General features: G+C 42.4%; 1 protein-coding gene across 1 annotated transcript in view; it reads right to left on the bottom strand.

Moving 5' to 3' along the window:
• The window catches only part of SHH (sonic hedgehog signaling molecule), a 44,316-nt gene that overhangs the window by 11,154 nt on the left and 13,416 nt on the right, over positions 1-19,746 (bottom strand). Inside the window, exon 2 of the mRNA XM_085631973.1 lies at positions 10,500-10,761. Coding sequence (XP_085488099.1) covers positions 10,500-10,761 — 262 coding nt within the window. The remainder of the gene's footprint in view (positions 1-10,499; positions 10,762-19,746) is intronic.

The following is a 19,746-nucleotide window of genomic DNA, read 5'->3' as shown; positions in this document are numbered from 1 at the left end:
TGTCTTTTGCTACTGAGAGAGATGTAATAACTGCCAGAAACAATATTTCTGCTATGACTTCGAAAAAAGTTTAATACTTGCTGGAATGTGACTGTTGCTAATCTTTATATTGGATCAATAATCTTCAATGTATTTAACATGATGTTTGATAGATGGACCATATGAGGTTTTTCCATTGTTCATCCACTGTGTCCATGCAAGCTGTAAATTGTATGTTCAAGAAGAATTAATATGAGGTTGTTTATGCTCCACTGAATACTGTCCATGGCACTATGTATCGATAGTACAATAATATGTATCTCTTTAACATACACATGAGCTTTCCACATTCTCTTTGTAGTCAACATTTTGATCATGTACTAGTCATGAAAAATATGTTAGTATAAGGGCCATCTACTGCTGTGAATGCCAATGTGCATGGAAAGTGTACAGATATAGATTCACTTATCCTTCATTATGCATTACGGCATTAATGCATAATGTAAACATTTATTGTCTACAGGTTTAATAGACTATGCATGTCACAGTGCATGGATATTGATCCAATCTATAGTCATCATTTTGGTGTGACATGCTATATATACTTAGAACAAAATCAGATTTTGTTTTTGCTAAAAACCTCATGTATCATTATGTATAGATAGTAATCATACATACATGGATCCGTAATGCCTTTGTTGAGTTTTGCACATGTTCATGTACTCCAGGCATTTAATGAAACGGAGTTCCTTCTGTCCATGCCAAAATTCTAGATGCATCTTGACAAATGCATTCTATGGGGCAATTCACAAAAGAATGTATATATATAGGAAGTAGTTTTACAGGAGTACTCTTTTAAGTGCTAGTACATGCTTTTGTGGATCAGCCCAACATGTACAGCTCCCTGTTAGCTAAAGTGCAAAGTAAGCACGATCCTTTCTATTTTAATTATTTTGTATGGATATTCCCTGATTTTTCACATTTTAGATGTTTTGGGGCCAAGTCACAAGGGCGTGTAAAAGTATGTGGGAGAGGTCTGGCGCAGTGGCTACAGCAGCTAACTCCAGAGTGCGGGGCTCACAGTTCGATCCCCAGGGCCGGTAGCAGCTCAGCATCATGTGACTCTGGGCAATAGCTCACCTAATCCTCCGACGGCCCCCTGCACCTTGAGACCCTAAGAGGTGATTAGTTCGCACTTTACAAATACCGGCTTTATTTATGTAACGTATTACTACAAGCAAAATAGTTTAGGTACTCACAAATGCTTTTTTTTAATCGGCCCAAAAACAACCAAATTCCTATTAGTAAAAGTGCAAAAAAGCACAATCCTTTCTATTTTTACAAATATTTTATGGATATCCCCTGAGTTTTCTCATTGTAGATGTTTTGAGGCCAAGGCACATAGGCATGTACGAGTATGTAATGGATTACTACAGGAGTACTAGTTTAGGTACTGTTAAACACTTTTGTGAACCAACCCAATGTGTTTGTCATGTTTCATGGAAACATTTTTGAAGCGGCTCATGAAAGGGTTTTCTGTTTGAAGCACATAGGAAATCAAATCTGCTTGCTTCAAAGTATGAAACCCTTGACCAATGTTTGACAAAAGTTACGTGTGTTAGCATGGTAGCATCCCTATGCATATTTGGTTAATTTTAGTCTAAGACTACCAAAGTTATGGGTCAAAACTGGATTTCATATTTCCTATGGAAAGTGAAAGGTAACCTTGTTTACAGTTGTGAAATGTATCCAAATTCAGATACATTAGCTTTCTATCCCTTATCCTCTAAAAATGTATATTCACAGATGGGAAACATCAGTTACAACGCACTCTTTACACCGCAATATGTTTACAACGTGGCCATTACAACGCAAGTCGTTACAACGACTTGCGCTGGATGACGCTATACACTAAGGAATAGAATGATTTACTATTCCAACACCTTCCCTACTGTTACGGTGGCTGGAGTTGGAATAGTAAATCATACTTCTCCTAAGTCCAGTGCCCTCCAGCGCAAGTTGTTGTAACGACTTGCATTGTAATGACTGCGTTGTAGACGTATAGCGGTGTAAAAACCGCGATGTCAAGTCATACATTCATACAGATATTTCAGTTCTTCTCTTTGTTCCTTGTTGACCCCCTCCTCTTAAGTTCTCTGCCCAAGAGCTACACATAAAATAATGTGTTTTTTAGTGTGCAACCAACATAATTAAACTCACATATATTATACACATACAAATATATAATTCCAAAAGCAAATATGGTTTACAATGGTAGATTTAGCACCCTACAAGTGTGTAAGGCAAGAAAACTGAATATTAGCCATGACATTACTTTATCATAACATGTGCTCTGTAGAGATTATTTATCAGTTTTCTATCTGTAGCCATCCATCCATCCATCCATCCATCCATCCATCCATCCATCCATCCATCCATCCATCCATCCATCTGCTTGTATCTGGATCGATACATGGCACCACTCACAGACACACCCACACATATATAAAGCTGTGCAAACTAAAACTCATGCGTCTAATATGCAGCTCATGCCTCCCACATGCTGCCACTTTAACACCTCAAATTGACAGAGCTGTCCCACATATACTTAGGGTAGGACACAGGACATATACAACAATGCATGGCCTTTGGTTGTGCGCAGTGTGGGTTTGAGTGCAGGGCTATTGCTTCAGACGAACTCTGTACCAAATTCTCATGGAGACAAAACCCCTTGCAGAATGTCTTTGGCCATGCTCAAGATACAGCCTGCTAGTCACTGTCCTGTCCGTGAGTTGTGGTTTGAGTAGCTTACCATAACTAGGTAATTTCGAGTTTTCTTTTGGATTTACATTGTAATGTCACTGTAATTTAAAATAGAATTTCTGAGGATTATATAAACACATTTTTATGTCGTACAAGTAAAGGTAACTGTAACTTATATTTTAAAAATCTTTTATAGTTTTTATTTATTTTCAGTAGCAGCCTGTGGAGGGAGTGCCGCGGGGCGGGGAGGGGCGGGGCACGGGACGGGCAGGGTGGGGGATAGTAAACTCCGGCTCACGGCCGACCGGAGTAATGTAAACACATAAATAAATAAAACAAATTTTGTTGTGTGCGCTGAAACGCCAAATGCGTTTCAGGGAGCACAATGAAATTAGTTTTATTTATTTATTTGTTTACATTATTTCGGTCGGCCATGAGCCAGAGTTTACTACCTCCCACCCTGCCCCTCCCCACCGCTCCGCGGTACTCCCTCCACGGGCCGCTACTGTTTATTTTTATGTTATACTGCACCAAGCCCAATCTCACTCAAACCAGCCATGATGTACACTTGGCTTTAGGCACAGGGCTTGAAGCCAATGGACAAGCCCTGTGTCCAGCTCCCATTCTAAAAACAAGCTGTGCTGGGCCTTTGGTCTTGCACAGAAGGGTATACAAGTGAGGACTAGGTGAAGGGCCAGGCCCTACGCCAATACCCCTTGTGAAAATAAGCCATTGAGGACAGTGGGTGTTAAGATCAGGGCCTGGGTGACCCTGAGTTTGGGCCTGCAGTCAACATTTTAGCCAGGCACTTTGACAATCCTCCTTGTGAAGATAACCCATCGATTATGAACAGTTGTGTACAGAAACTGACATTTGTGCAGGTCATGCGCCCACCTCATATCCTCAGCTTTGTCATAAAGAATTTAGCCTTTGATGCAGGTCTGCACCCAGCCCACATTTCCACAGAATTCACTGGCTGTGGACATTTGCAAGGTATATTTTCTTTTATGTATTATTTTGCATTTCACATATTGGGATCCACAGATTCAAAATCGTGCTGAAGATTCTCAGCTGCATAAATAGGAAATTACAGGTCGCGGATTCATGGAGTCATGGCAATAGTAGCAGATCCCATGGTAAGTAAAGTGTATTCTGTTTTTACCTAGGGTGACCTTTAACCATTCCTTCATGATCCCCTAACGACACCCACCCTAGGACTGAGGGAATGCTCCATCTGCACCTTTATACTCCCACATATTTTTTCACAATGGTGGATCCGATTTAACCCTCACATCACATAGAGTCACAGCATTTACAATTTTTAAGTTGTGGCCAACCAATTAGATTGTGGGATCTAGAGATCTGAAAATCTTCATTGGACCACAGGAAAAAATGTCACTCGTCCAATCAGATTTTATTTTCTTCACATTCTGTTTGATAGATTGAACAAACCAAAAATCTAGACACAATTTCACTTTTCTGTCCTTCTTGGGCCCCGATGTTTTTACATTTTTGTAAACCCAACTGAATGAATTTTCTCCAAACCTCCTAAGAGATGCAAGGTGGACCAAGCCACTTCACCTCATCTAAGTTTGAAGAAAATCCGCCCTGCTTCTTGCTGTTGCATTTTTTCCATGTGACAAGTACTAGGAGATGTAGCATTATTGGGGCCCTGCCTATAACTATTCCCCCCTTTCACGGTTCTTCACAAAACACTCTAAGTGAGAGTCAATGTGGATGAATCAAACTATAGAAACCGTTCATTATGCTTTGTCAAATGGTACAAAAGCTATAGAAGGTTTAAAATTAAACCTCAACCCCCTCAATAATGGTTATAAATAGCATATTTCTCTCTGCAGATCTGCATATATGACGTATGCCATACTGATTGTTACTGTGCATAAGTTTTAGTAAAATGTATTTAACCTGAACCAGAGGGTAATGCTATAAATATGTGAAGTTTGATAACATTTTATTAAGTAGGCTTTGATATTTGGGCTTTGATATTTCCCACTATAAAGTGATAGACATATGAATTCTGTTAGCCAGTAAGCAGTGATTTAGTATAAACACCAATTCTTATGTTTCTGAGCACAGTAGTAGGTTTTCTTCTACAGACATTAAGTTCCACTCTGGAGATCATATCCCATCTTATGTAGCCATAAGGTCTCAAGTTGATTTCCTTGTAAGCGGGGTCTTCCCAGCGTCTACCTATAACTCCGGTCTCACTTGTAGAGGTTTGTGCCTGTCCCCGAAAATAAAGTCAACACCCCTTCTCTGATATAAGTGTCATCTCTGAGTGTGCAAGTTATCACCTGCTTACATGTGTGAATGGGTATTTGCCTAGCTCTCTGTGTGAGAATGATCTCTCTATGCTTTTCTGTGTAAGATGGTCCTCACGTCCCTCTGTTCATGAGCGGGAGTTACACATGTCTGTGGTTAGACCTGGCTTTTTCAGTGGGTTTATCCCCAATTTGTTTTCTTTTTGGCCTCCTGTTTCTGACCTGTTTTTGATGGATTTATGACTGAGGGCACTTTACCACTGCTGATCAGTGCTAAAGTGCATATGCTCTCCCAGGGTTGGATTGGGATTAAAAATCGGCCCGGGCACGCAAAAAAATAAAATCAGCCCACATTTGCATAATGCCTTTACTGAAATCACTGCTTCGGCGTAATTTTTTTCTAAAAAAGGGGTGGGGGTGTTGAAAAAAATGCACCATTAGTTTACACTGGTGAAACACACCTGAAAATAAGTGAGGTCACTTCTGCTCAGGCCCCCTGCCACGCTTAGTATGCATACATTAATGGGCCGGCCAGCGAGACAAAGGGAGTGGTACCTCTGCCTGTTGCTAAACAGGAGGTAATGAGCGCCCATCTGCCTCCACAAAGGCCACTCAGACACCCACTGGGCCTCTGGCTGTATTCGAACAATAGAGACGTTGCCCAAATCGGCCACCCAGACTGCTCAAAAATGCAACCCACAGATAGAATCGGACACCGGCCCCTCAGGCATTGCCCGAGTGCCCGCGTTACCAATCCGACGCTGTGCTCTCCCTGTGAATTGTGCATATGGATTGGTGTTTCCATGATTGGCTTGTTTGACTTACTACTAAGTCCCTAGTACTGTGCACTGTGTGTGTTCAGGGCCTGTAAGTCAAATGCTGCTAGTGGGCCTCCATCACTGATTGTGCCACCCACACAAGCAGCCTTTCCTAGGGGTCTCAGACCTGCCAGTGCAGTGTCTGCATGCGGTCTCTACTGCCATATTGACCTGGCAAGTGCACCCACTTGCCAGACCCTAACCTCCCCTTTTCTTACATGTGAGTCACCACGGCAATAGTAAGGAACCAACGCCTCACCTTCCCTGCAGCACAGTAAAGAACCAATGCCTCCCCTGTGGTCATAAGGAATCAACACCACCCGGCGCCAATGAAGCATTACTCCCGTGACACCATGCACCGTCTTTGTTTTCATCGTTTACCAAGATACTGTTCTTTGTGGTCCGCTTGACTCTGGGCCCAACGCCGTGCACCTCGCGGTCGGCGCTGTACTTTGAGATTTTCACCTGTCACAACGTCGTAATAGCTCCAGGTGGAGTTATTTGTTACTACAAGCTTTATTTGTGGAAAGAACCTATTTTTGGTGACATCTGAATATATGTGTTGTGGATTGTTGTCTTTTTAGTCTTTTCTGGTTTAGATGAAGATTACTTTCTAAACTGGTGTGGCGTCCATTTGTAGTGTTTTCACTGTATTACTGTAAGTGTGCAAAAATGCTTTACACACTGCCTCTGAGATGAGACTGTCTGCTCATTTCAAGCTGCCAAGGGGGTGAGCAGGAGTTGTCTAAGGGCGTGACTCCCTTATCCTGACTAGAAGCAAGGGATCCTACTTGGACAAATGTGCAAACCATTGCCAACTAGAGACCCCCATTTCTAACAGTGCCCAAAACTTGATTAGGTGGGCCCACACTTGGGTGGCAAAATTCTGAGGGCTGCATGGAGAGGTTTGCATCTGTCATGTAGCAGTCTCCCTCCGACTTAGCTCTAAAATGTGTGTTTAATCATTTTTGCAAGCAGCTGGTATATGTGTTTACCTGTTCTTTAACTCTCCTAATCCTTTATGCCTCATTCCACTTTATTCAGTGCACTTCACAAGGATTGAGGAGGGCCAAGCAAAATACACTGTGTGGTGTTCTTGGTATTAGCTATCTTGTGTAAGCAATGCAGCCTTCATTTTCTTCATTTGCTCTGGCATGGTTGTTTGAGGATCCAGCTTTAATGTTGACCCAAGCCCCCTGTATCTGGAGGGAGCACTTGGGTTCGCCTTGTAAATAACTACTTATGGGGGGACCTGCTGGGGTCTTTCCCGGCCTCAAGACAACTGAATGGGCTGATGTCACATGGGGCCTGAGGGGTGGTCAACCATGGCTGCTTTTGGAAAATGATAGGAATTTCATGCATTAGCTGTGCCTATGCGATGAAACTCAATTATGCAAAATTATATAAATACTGAAATAAATATGAAAAGTGGTAAATAGTTGTTATGTCGTGTGTATGATGTTTATAAATATGACTTGAGAATGCTATATTCTTTAACACAAGAATGACAGTGAGAACTGGTCAATTTTGCATGTCAGACACTGTATGATGTCTGTTTTGACTGATCTGAGTGACCTGACTGGTCTCGCTACCGCCTCCCACCTGTAAATGCAAGGAAGACCCTCCATGGCGAGTCTGAGGCAAAGGGACCTATTTTAAGGCCATTGCAGTATTACCGAGCATGGCACGCTGTCTATAATAATAAAAGTGGATGTCAAAGAAAGAAAATGTACAATTTCATTTCTTTTGAAGACAACTATGTCACACACAGTTTTCTTTGAAAGAATGTGTTTTTGTTGCAACACGTTGTCCATCAGTGAGTTGTCAGTTTTTATCATTTCTATAAGAACATCATTTTTTTGTGAGAAAGACGACCCTCCTAGTGATAATTCTGCTGTCATTTCCTTAATGTCCCCTCGACATTTCACCCTCCCACCTCCAATTTGGTACCTGGGCACAGCCGCAGTCCGTGCAGGTAACATCGGTGGGCCAGGTAAGGGGGTATTTCGAGGGACGATGCCGAGGAAAAGTTATTTATTCATTTAATTTTCCCTCGGCATCATCCCTCGAAATACACCCTTTAGCGACCCCACCGCTGTTATCTGCACGGACCGCGGCTTCTTGGGCAAGATCTCACCTTTTGGATGATACAGGTAAAGCGGGAAGGAAGGACCCTGCATGAGATCCAGCGTCATCAAAAGCAGACGGTGTGTGTGGTATTTTTCCGTGAAGGTGGTAGAGCGTCGCCTGTGGTGCTTTGCGGGCAAAGGCCAGCCCTGCCTATGTCTATGGGGTCTCACCTTCCTGTAAGGTCCCCCCCCCCCATCTTTAAATCTTTGGCTAGCATATGAAGCTCTATACACCCAATGCCACTCTAACTTAGAGCAGAGGTTGTTGGGTAAAGCCCTAAGCACACCATCTTAACTCAGTGGCATAACCAGCCCAAGGAATGAATGAATAATTTATTGTGTGATTACTTAAAATCATTACAATATAAGATTAAAAACCTATGTCTTAAATTAAAACATGGTCAGACTTTAAAATCATAGCAGCAAGAGGGTGTGTATAACCAGCCCTAGGAGTCAGGCCCACGCTTGCTCCACTGCAGTAACCAACCGGTGAGACGAGCTTTGATCTGAGCGACGAGTAGTTACGGCACACAGAAGTAAGACTCGGGCAGTGTGTGACCGGTGGAGCAAAAGTATACAGGTAAACTGCCCCTCTAGATGTACTTTTTTAATTTGTTTGTAGTTGGTCCTCACGATTGTTCATTCTTGTATCTTACATTCTTTCATTTTTCCTTTCCATTAAACATTTTTTCATTCTTGTACATAATGTTGAAGATACTGACTTCAGGGAACTAAACTCAAACTAAATATATATGTTCAAGTGCATTCAAATATTCAAATTCACACACACACTGCATACATAGCACACACATTGAGACATAATTAGGACGAACTGTACTATTAAACTCACATATGCTCATTCATGACCTCCTTGGAATGGTCAAATTCCATATTATTATCACAGAACAGCAAAATTGATGTCAGAAAAGTGCTGTTTACTACCTCGCATATTGCATTTTACATTGGCATTACACTGGGAAAGAACTCTGCTAACATTCTCAAAATCTTAACGCAGTGTGATTTTACCTCTGCAGAAATATAATAACTTACATTTGAGTTTCAGTAAAATATATTCTTTAAAACAAATACACGAGGAAATAGCATGTCATAAAGCACATATGTAGATGTGCGGAGTGTAATATGCTAATTATTGCAATTTTTGACGGGGGGGCTTTGTATCGTGTGAAGCTTGCCATGGCTCTTTTGCACACTCAGCAACGATAAACAACATATTACACTGTGAAGGCACTCATCGTTGGAACCAGTCTTTCTATCTGGCCCTGTCCTTGGTGGCTAACTGTGTTGGATTTTTCCACTCCTTTGCCCCAAGTTCACAAGTTAGGCTTGATTGTTGATCAGTCCTTATCCTCCTTCTAGCAAAACAAAGCCTTAGGGAACTGGATTCAGCACTTGAAAATGCTAAAGAAAGTTCCAAGACTCCTTCAGTTATCATTCCTCTTTGCAGTGGTCCAAAAGGGCTAAAATTGAGCCTTGCCCGAGCTACTGCAACACTCTTTATCACACCCGCCTTGCTCATCTGATGCATCGTCTACAGATTATACAGAATTGTGGGGCTCACTGTTACTCAGACTTCCCCGCTGGTCTTCTGTCTCAAACCTCCTGGTCTTTCTTCATTGGCTTCCTATTGTCAAACGCTTTCAGCGTATGACTTGTTGTATCTGCCACAGGACATCTGTGCCATAGAGTCTGTTTTAATCAAACAACTTCTTTTCTTGGTATATCCCATCACGGACACTTTTTTCTTTAGCTCACCTTCTATTAGTCTCTCGAATTCAGAAGCCCACGCAAGGTAGTCACTCTTTTGCTTATTTGGGAGCAAACCATTGGCGTTCTCTCCCGTCACACATTTGACCACAACAGAATCTTCTGGCCTTCAGACCTTTTAAAACCTAGCTATTCTATCATTAAAATCTTGTAAGACCCTGGCAGTTTCTCTGTGTGCCTAGCACCAGGGCACATTTACAGATATTTGTGCAACCTATATGTATTCATATAAATAAATAAATAAAATGCATGTGCTTACGCATACAAAGTATTCACACCATTCACTGATACAAACTCACACATCCTCCATACTAATAGATAATCCTACATGTCAATTTCTGTTACTCAATCACTCACTCATAAGTGTGCACATACAGTCAGAGTCACTAATGCACACACACAGCCACAGTCACAATTTATCTCACATAACCACAGTCCTACTCAATACATGCACACTCTCCCACAAACGCAAAGTACAGATACACACACGCTCTCTCTCTCTCTTCCTCACACACACATACACTCAATGCTAACTGCATGGACACCTTGATACTGGGGTAGGATATAAAACAGAGCAAGGGAACTAAGCTGCACTTTTACTTGTTTGATACACTTTCTTGAAGGTACCTAAAGGCATTACAGGGTCCAGTGCTCATGCTCATAATGCAGCATTTCTCACAAAGATAGTATTTGTTTGGTTCTGCCAGGGTTTGCCTCTTGTGAAGAAAGGTACTCCATCTTACCTGCTTTCACTGAGCAGTGGATGTGGGCCTTGGACTCAAAGTAGACCCAGTCGAAGCCAGCCTCCGCGGCCAGGCGGGCCAGCATGCCATACTTGCTGCGGTCCCGGTCCGAGGTGGTGATGTCCACCGCCCGGCCCTCGTAGTGCAGGGACTCCTCAAAGTGGTGACCGTCCTCGTCCCAGCCCTCGGTCACCCGCAGCTTGACTCCAGGCCACTGGTTCATCACCGAGATGGCCAGGGCATTCAGCTTATCCTTACACCTCTGCAGAAGGAGAGAAAAGAAAGGCTTTCTGTTAAAATATGGTGAGTGGGATGGGAACCTGACAAACACTGAAACATGTTGGGATATTGTTGGCAGCTCAGTCAAGGGCTATGGCCTGCTGGGAAATAATGAGTCTATTTGAGGCTGGATACATGAGGTGAACCTCTATTCACAGGGGAATCTAGCTTTTAATAACCCCCCGAAAAAAAATCTACTACCCTAGCTATGTACCCCAAACTCATGGTATTGGCCATTGTCAATCCCTCCCTTCCTTCCTCCCTTCTTTCCTTTCTTCCTTCTTTCCCTCCCTCCCTCCCTCCCTCCATCCATCCATTCATCCATCACCTGCATCTTGCTGTTTGGGTGCTGCGGTGAACCGATGCACTTACCTGGCTGTCGGCCTGTGTAATAGCTAATCCGCGTTGTGCGCTTTTACTTGCAGTAGTCTTTTTAACACCATAAAAGACAGCTGGCAGTGATACAATTGCACATGGTTAATGGGCCGGATAGCGAAAAAGTCCAGATTGTAAGATTATGAATGGAGTAGCACCCGGAGCCTAGAAATCACGCATTTTTGTAATTCCACCTGGCAGGACTGGGCCGCCCCCTATGCTGAGTTTGTTGGTTGGTGTTTTTGCCCCACCCCCTAATGAGTTTGAGTTTCAGGTGAAATCTAGAGTGACTTTTTAAATGGTTCGTTTTATTGACACGACCGAGGTGAGCTCTTTAAAGCCCCCTCACGTGCAGCAGAATAAAAAGTTTTCGGAAAGACAGGGAGTGTCAGGTCCCTGCATCCGAGACGAAGGCTTCCCCCGGAATGTCTCCGGGTCTCTGCGCCTTAAGTCTGTGTTGAAAAGACGCTCAATGCTTTCGAGGCGGGGAGAAGCCCGGGTAGGGCCCATCACTCACTAGCCTCCTTAGAAAATGGCAGGTATTCACAGGAGCTCCGCGCAGCAGCCACTCACATCCTGGCACGCTCCTGTGCGCATTCTCAGGCTGAAGAAACCCGCCCCACCTTGTATCTGTGTGAACCCAGGACAGACATGGCGCTTCCAATGGAGTGTGAAGCAGGTGAGCGAGAGATCTTGGCAGGACAGCAGAGGGACACACTGAAGTTTCTGGGGGCACATGGTGGGTTTTTGTGACTTGATTTACGTACCCAAAGTCATCTGTGTGAGTAAATGTATGACCAGGTAGTGGAGAAAGGCAGTGGCCTAACATAAAATGATGCCCCCCATGTAGAATGTGAAGAGGGGCCCCTGAGTGTCCCATATCTCACAGAGATTCAGTGGCCCTGGGCGGAGTGGGACCCCCAAAAGATTGTGTGGCCCCTGAAAGGGGGGAGGGGGGCTGCGCTGCAGGGTCCTGCATTACGCCCCTGGAAAAATTTTGGGGAGCGGCTTCATATGGTTCGAGGGCCCCGGAAGTTTGCAAACACGCACCTACAAACATACACATTTGTGGGTATTCACAACTATGCCTCCAACCCTTCAAAATATCACAGATTTACCCCAGTCAGGGGCAATCGCTTTCCATGGTGAAAAGCGGAAGAGAATGACATAAAATGTGTTTGTAGGTGGGAAAGGTAAGTGTTCTTCCGGTGTAGAAAAAATAGAAAAAAGTTATCAAGCACATTTGGACTGGCTCAGATTTTTTCGCTAGTGCAAATATACCCTTGCATATTCGTACATGAGAAAAATATAATTCACAAAAAAGTTTGCATGAGTAGTAGCGGTAGTAAGTAAATTTATGATTTAGATTAATACATCATGCACAATAAAAGTCAATACATATACAGGGTTAAAATAGACTATGTTCAGCCAAGTCCAAAAGTGTAGAGTGCCAAAACCTAAATTGGTGTCCAGGTGTTTGTGTGGCTTAGCTTGTTGAACAACCAGGTTTTTAGGGACACTTGAACCCAACTATACATTAAATCTCTCTGATCTCTCCCGGGCGCGCGTTCCACAATTGTGCCCCCTTACATCCATCAGTTTATCACCCCTGGGAAATATTCAAAAACACTTGTTTGTTAGATCTCAGAGCTTGGCTGGAAGCAAGCTCCTTCTAACTCTGCAAAATGCCTGTACTGTTGGAGATTTCCAGGCATAACCGGGAAAACATTTATAAATCCTAAAAAATGAGTATATCCATAACCAGGAGGTTGTAAATCTCTCATAACTATTGTCCAATCCGAGTTAGACTTGCCAATGCCACTTATTTTTTTAGCCAACACCCTTTTCTGACTTCCAGTTTAGAGTTCCTGTAGACAATATTCAAACATTGATTCCACTGAGGACTGCAACAAATAGAATTATAGCAAAACACACCTCCTTTGAAATAGGAACTATGGCCCTAAATAGCACCTCAGTGCAAAATATTTTAATCCAGCCACATATATGCTGTTTCTTAAAGGCTTAAACAGGAGGCTTAAACAGGCTAAGGCTAGAACAAAGAAAGCCCTGGAAGTACACGGCAGCTTTGCAGTAGTAGGCCGTACTAAGAGCCGAAGCAAGCAGAGGCGAGACATACAAAAAAATAGAAAACATAGTAGTAGTAGTTATCGCAGTTGTAGCGCTAGCATTATTATAGGTTCATCCCAACGTCTGAGTTATGCTACCACATCATTGGACAAAGAGATGCTTAGTTAAATAAAAATATATTTTTAGGGCTGAAATATGCAAGATAGCCATAGGACCATGTAGAGGCCCATAGTAACACACCAGAGGAACAAACATCTGAATGCACTATTCTTCCTTCACACTCTTCCAAACATATGGGTGTTTAAGTGCAGCGTCAATGTGCGCAATCCAGAGCACTGGCATGAACCTCATGCATGGAACCAATGTTTTCTCTCATAGAACTCTGCTGCGCGCATGCAGGCACGCTCGTGCATTCACACACGCAATCACGTATGCATGCTTCAGCGTGCCGCAAAACTATTAGGCTTGATCACTATTGGACCACACAAGTGGCATGCTCATGCTATTGCAATGTCAAATAGCAAAACCAATTATTATTATTATTATTAGTAGTAGTAGTAGTAATAGTAGCAGTCGTAATCATAATAGTAGTAATAGTAATTGCTGTAGTAGTAGTAGTCTAGTGGTACAGATAGTTTTTTGTAGTACTCTTAATAGTATCAGAAATAGTAGTAAAGATAAGTAGTAGTAGCATCAACGTGATTATTATTATTTGTGATTGCAGCTTATGTTATGTTACCTTTTTTTGTAAAAGCAAAAAGAACAATTGATGGACAGAATGCAGAACAATGTCATACATTCTCCCCAGTACAGAGATCTGGGCCTAAATCCATCGTTTTTTTGCTCACCAAGACATTCCAGTTTGAACCCAGCCTTATGCAAATCAGTCTTGACCCTGTGCCTCATGGGAACAGTCAAGCCCGAACTGCCAGGCCAGATCCTCCTTGGACTGAAAACAAGCATCCTAGGACCGGTTTTGGGGTTTCACCCCTTTTCAGCCAGGATAGCTTGACTCCAGTAGCATGGAGAGCACGGGGACCTACGTCTGGGCATACCCGTATCTGGGCATACCATTACCACTTTGGGGTGACAAATGCAAAAAGAACAATTGATGGACAGAATGCAGAACAATGTCATACATTCACCCAAGTAGAGAGATCTTGGCCTAAATCCATCATTTATTTGCTCACCATGCCATTCCAGTTTGAACCCAACCATGTGAAAATCATTCTTGACCCTGTGCCTCATGGGAACAGCCAAGCCCGAACTTCCAGGCCAAGTCCTCCCTGGACTGGAAACCAGCATCCTAGGACCGGTTTCGGGGTTTCACCCCTCATCAGCCAGGATAGCTTGAATCCAGTGGCATGAAGAGCACAGGACCTACTTCTGGGCATACCTGTACAACTCGGGGGGACAAATGCAAAAAGAACAATTTATGGAAAGAATGCAGAACAATGTCATACATTCACCCCAGTACAGAGATCTGGGCCTAAATCCATTGTTTTTTTGCTCACCATGCCATTCCAGTTGGACCCCAGCCATATGAAAATCAGTCTTGACCCAGTGCCTCATGGTAACAGTCAAGCCCGAACTCCCAGGCCAGGACTGATTTGCACAAAGCTGGGTCCAAACTGGGGTGGTGTGGTGAGCAAAAGAATGATTGAATAAACACAGATCTTTGTGACTGGGGGGTGAATGTTTTTATTGTCCACCATTCCTTCCATCAATTGTTTCTTTTGCATATGTCGCCCTAAGTGGCAAGGGTATGCCCAGACGTGGGGTACTCGTGTTCACTACACCACTGGATTCAAGCTAGCCTAGCTGATGAAGGGTGATGCCCTGAAACCGGTGCCAGGATGCTAGTTTCCGGTCCAGGGAATACCTGGCGTGACAGTTCGGGCTGGACTGTTCCCACAAGGAACAGTGTCAAGACTGATTTACATATGGCTGGGTCCAAACTGGGGTGGTGTGGTGAGCAAAAGAATGATGGATTAAACCCAGATCTTTGTGACTGGGGGTGAATGGTCGCATTGTCCAGCATTCCGTCCATCAATTGTTTCTTTTGCACCTTTTTTGTAAAGCACACTATTACTAGAGGTGTCATAGTGCTAGAAGAATAAGCTAGAGCTAATGTAGCTGTAATAACATTATTATTACTGGCAATGATAATAGTAGCACTAGTAGCAGAAGCAGCAGTAGTACTTATATGAAGCAGTACTGATAGCAATAATCAATTATGATTGTCTTGGTATTTGGATTTGTAGAGCGCTGTAACAATTTTTGGTTCTACAAGCGCTAGGCCTCATACAAACATCTTACTGAGATAAGCATGGGGCACACTTAGAGTCTGGAGGAGTTAATCTGCAGTGTCCCTGTCCCACCAAACTCACAGTTCACCCATCTCACTTGGAGGTGGGAAAAGTGCCATGTTTTTGGGAGAGGAGCCTAAGTTACCTCCACCATTGGAGCGTTTTAACTGGCAGGCTACCCACCACAGTGCTGTTGGTCGATGTATGACAGAAGGCCGGACCTATGTAGGCCTAATTGCCTATACTTCCAGCCAGTGCTTAATTTGTAAACAAATAAGTGACGTGGCTCTCGCCAGGAGGCCACTGCAGCTCACACCACACATTTCCCCTGCCATGCTGCCAATGATAGTAACAACATAACTACAAGTGTGGCAATTTGGACTAATTCTGGCACCCAAAGCCATAAGGATGGCTTGGGTGGCAAGTAATAGTCATTTTTGTTGTATATTGAATCAGTAATTGACTGCTGTTATGGTCAGCTCTAAAATAGCCAGACAGCACCACCATGTGGCACACTGTCAAAATCAGCGGTGGTGTTGACATTTAAGTACTGGTGCAGAGCACCTGAAACCACCGGCTCAAATTAAGCACTGCTTCCAGCAAACATTGTTTGTGTTCAGGACCAGAAGGAAATCCCTCACTGTCCTGAAAAGGAAAGCACGAATAGTATGTCTGCATGCTAGAAGAAAACACCCTTTGCATCAGGGCCACTACATTTTTGTTATCAGAAACAAGCCAAAAACAAAATGTATTACATGGTATGGTCAGCCGTCCTCTGCCAGGGAAGTGGAGGTCAGACCACATCTGACCTGGTGTGCAGGCAATCCACCCACTGAGGTCAGAATTACCTCCTGAATCTTTTGTGCTATTGTAAATAACCCCTAAAAAAATAGCTGGTCCAAAACAACATAGCGCCTGCTCTAAAAATATATTTACCTTCTGTGCAACTGTTGCATCACAGGAGGAAAATACTCCAGTACAGTGTTTCCCAAACTGTGGGTCACGACCTACTGGTGAGTTGTGATCCAGTTTTTGGTAGGTTGAGAAAGTCCAAACAATAAATAAGGATTCCTTTAAATTTGTACTTATCTTGTCACATTGGTCCAGCTTCAAAGAGGAGGACATATGTCATGCTTTATCTTCTGACACGTTACTGCTTTTTAACATGAGGATTGGTGTTTACAAACTCCTCTCACTTTGCAGTCAGAGAAACAAAAGTTGAGTGAGTTATGTTGCAAACTTGCTAGTGTACAGAGTATGTGAATGGAAAGGTTGTGGGGTGTCATTTTTTTGTATCACACAACAAAATGTAAATACTTGTAAGTGAACTGTACACATCCAGCAATTAGGAAAGCAACAAGGAAACACATTTTATTTGAAATTCTGAAGAGTGTTAGAAACAAAGATTTTAATATGATCAAAACAAATCAAGACACTTAACTTGTTGGTGCAAAAATGATGACTATTCATTGTAACCTGGTTTTCTACATATTGTCAATTGTGTGCCATATAGTTTTATCAGTAAATCTGTATGTCTGTGCAAATTTAGCAATCATTTCGATGGAAAATGTGCTGTCTGTAAATGACAGTGATCTACCACACAATGCTTTAGTTGCATTAGAATATCACCCGACCCACATCCATTAAAGCTAGATGGGTCGCAAACGTTTGTCATTCTAAAAATTAGGTGGTGGTTCTAAAAAGTTTGGAAAGCAGTGCTCTAGTAGAGTATTTTCCTCCTTCCTCAACGTTGATGAAAGAATATCCCTTATATTGTCACATTGACAAGAAGTAACCTACACCCATAGGTAGAGTTTTGAAATTGTGGTGGAGTTAACAGCTCTTTAATATTGCTTTGACATAAAGTACTTATTTTTGTCCTTTAGGACCATACCCTCAGCAGTCCAGATTGCTTTACAGATCAAGGTGCCACTTTAAACATCATCAATTTCTTTATGAGCCGCTGATCTACATAATGTAGGAGTAAGGCAATGCTCTTTGGAGATACTTGCACCACACCTGGCAGCAGAATTCTGAAAGATTTTCAATCTTTCAATCATTTTTTTCAAGTCAGTCCTCAAACAGGGTATTACATTAGTTTAAATGTCACACACTGATGTTTCTTGCCATGGTCGTCCTAAAAGCATCAGTTAACATCAACTGAATATTTCGGAACAGATCCAAATCGTAATTTTCATTTTTTGATGTTAAAAGTATTTGCCCGTCTATATTTAGATGGGCAAATTGTAGTCAATCATTATTCCTCATATCTTTCATTTTGGTGAATATAATAATGTTTTTCTTCCTTGTTGTTGTTTTTCTTCTTCTTCTTCTTCTTCTCCTTCTTCTTATGGTTGTAGTTGTTGTTTTTCTTCATCTTCTTTCTTATTATTAATATTATTGTTCTTCTTCTTCTTCTTGCTGTTGTTGTTAGCAGTAAAAGGCACATTAGTAGTATTACCAACCTTAATGATGGGTGTAATTCTGCACCCTTAGAGTTAATGGTAGCTGTGGTGCCATTAAATTCAGGGGTGCTGATCTAACAGAGATTATCAGTTGAAACCCGAGAATCCCTTGAGTAATGAAGAAGTATGGGGGAATTGGTAATTCTGACTTTAATTTCCCACAGTAGTTCTTCATTGTTTCCTGCAGTCTTCCCTCTCAGAAACCGAAATCTCTGAGAGTTGCATTAAAAGAGCTTCCACAGATCTTGAACTTCCTGATGGAGCCATAAACTTTGTTACAGGCCCCATTCTGGGGCACTTGTAGTAAGAAGTAGCTTGTTCTAATTCTTTTTAGTAACAGTAGCAGTGGTAACTGTTGTAAGAGTAGAAGTTTTAGACAGTAGAGATGCAATAATATTATCAATTATTAATAATGTTATTAGTAATCAAAGTAGTATTGGGAATTCCCTTAGAAGTAATGGTATGTAGAAATAGTAGCAATTTCCATACACATATTATTAAATCTGGTATTCTTATTAGTAGTAGTAGTATTAGTTGTACTTTTAGTAGTGAGAGTAGCCTTATCTGAATTGATAGGTTGTAGCATCAGCAGTATGACTGATATTATTTATTTTACTTGTAGGATGTATAGTAGTAACCTTGGTGGTGCCGGCATGCAGTCTTAGTAGGATCAGAATTATCATTATTATTGTTGTTGTTGTTGTTGTTGTTGTTGTTTTTGCAGTTGTTTTTGTTGGTAGTAACAGCCAGAGTTCCCTTAGTAGTAAAGGGGTGTAGTTTTAGCGTCTATAAAATTACAATTGTTAGTAACAGGAGGAAAAAGTAGAGTTGCAGGAGCTTTAATATTATTGGTACAATCTATGTACCTTTTAGTATAGGTCTCTCTTTTGTCATCACATTTAGCACCTGTCTGCATTAGGTTTCCTGACGCTTTTTGGAGATCTGCCTCTGACAAACTCTATAAAACAGCACAGCCAGGGTACAACAGTGCTGGTGCCCCGGCTCTTTATGCACGTGCTTGTGCACATGCACCCTATCTCCATCCACCCACCTGTCCGCCTCCTGCCCTTTGTCACTATGTGCCGCAAGGGTGCTTTGTGCTGCTGTGTGCAGTAGATATGTTTGAGCTTGTATCCCAATAAGAGAACAAACTGGGTCGTCTTGCGGCGCTTTGTAGCTCGAAGACACCAGTCCACTGGAAACAAAGATTGGTGCCTGTGGCCAGAGAAACTATGTGATTGACTTATTCATCAAAACTAGTAAATTCAAATGTGAGAATATATTTATTTTCATTATATAGTGCTGAGAGGAGGCCGCTTCACCACACTGTGTGTTGTGACGTTCAACGATCCTCAGATTGTGGGCACAAGACACTGAATGTGCCCTTGTCACAGTTTGTTTGTTAAGTGTTTCTGAATAGCCTCTGCAAAATGTCCTGGTGTGGTATGGTACTCTGTCCCAGAGTGTGTGTGGGGAGTACTGGTGTAACATTCACTCCTAGAGTCTTTATGGGAGTGCTGGTGCCCTAGGTGGGCCAGGGCCTGCTAAAGCAAAATAAGACTTTTAATCAGAGCTGTGTGACTCTTTATATCTGCCCATCGACAGCTGAAGAATAAAACTATACCTAACTGCCTGTCACACACTGGAACTGCAACACAGCCCTGGAGAAGTGGACACTTATTTACTATTGGTGTCTCAGGGGTGGATAAACAATTTCTTCCAAATGAATAA

This window comes from Triturus cristatus, chromosome 10 (genome assembly GCF_964204655.1).
Source record: "Triturus cristatus chromosome 10, aTriCri1.1, whole genome shotgun sequence".
NCBI classification, from domain to species: Eukaryota; Metazoa; Chordata; class Amphibia; order Caudata; family Salamandridae; genus Triturus; species Triturus cristatus.
This window is presented reverse-complemented; position numbering and strand designations above follow the sequence as displayed.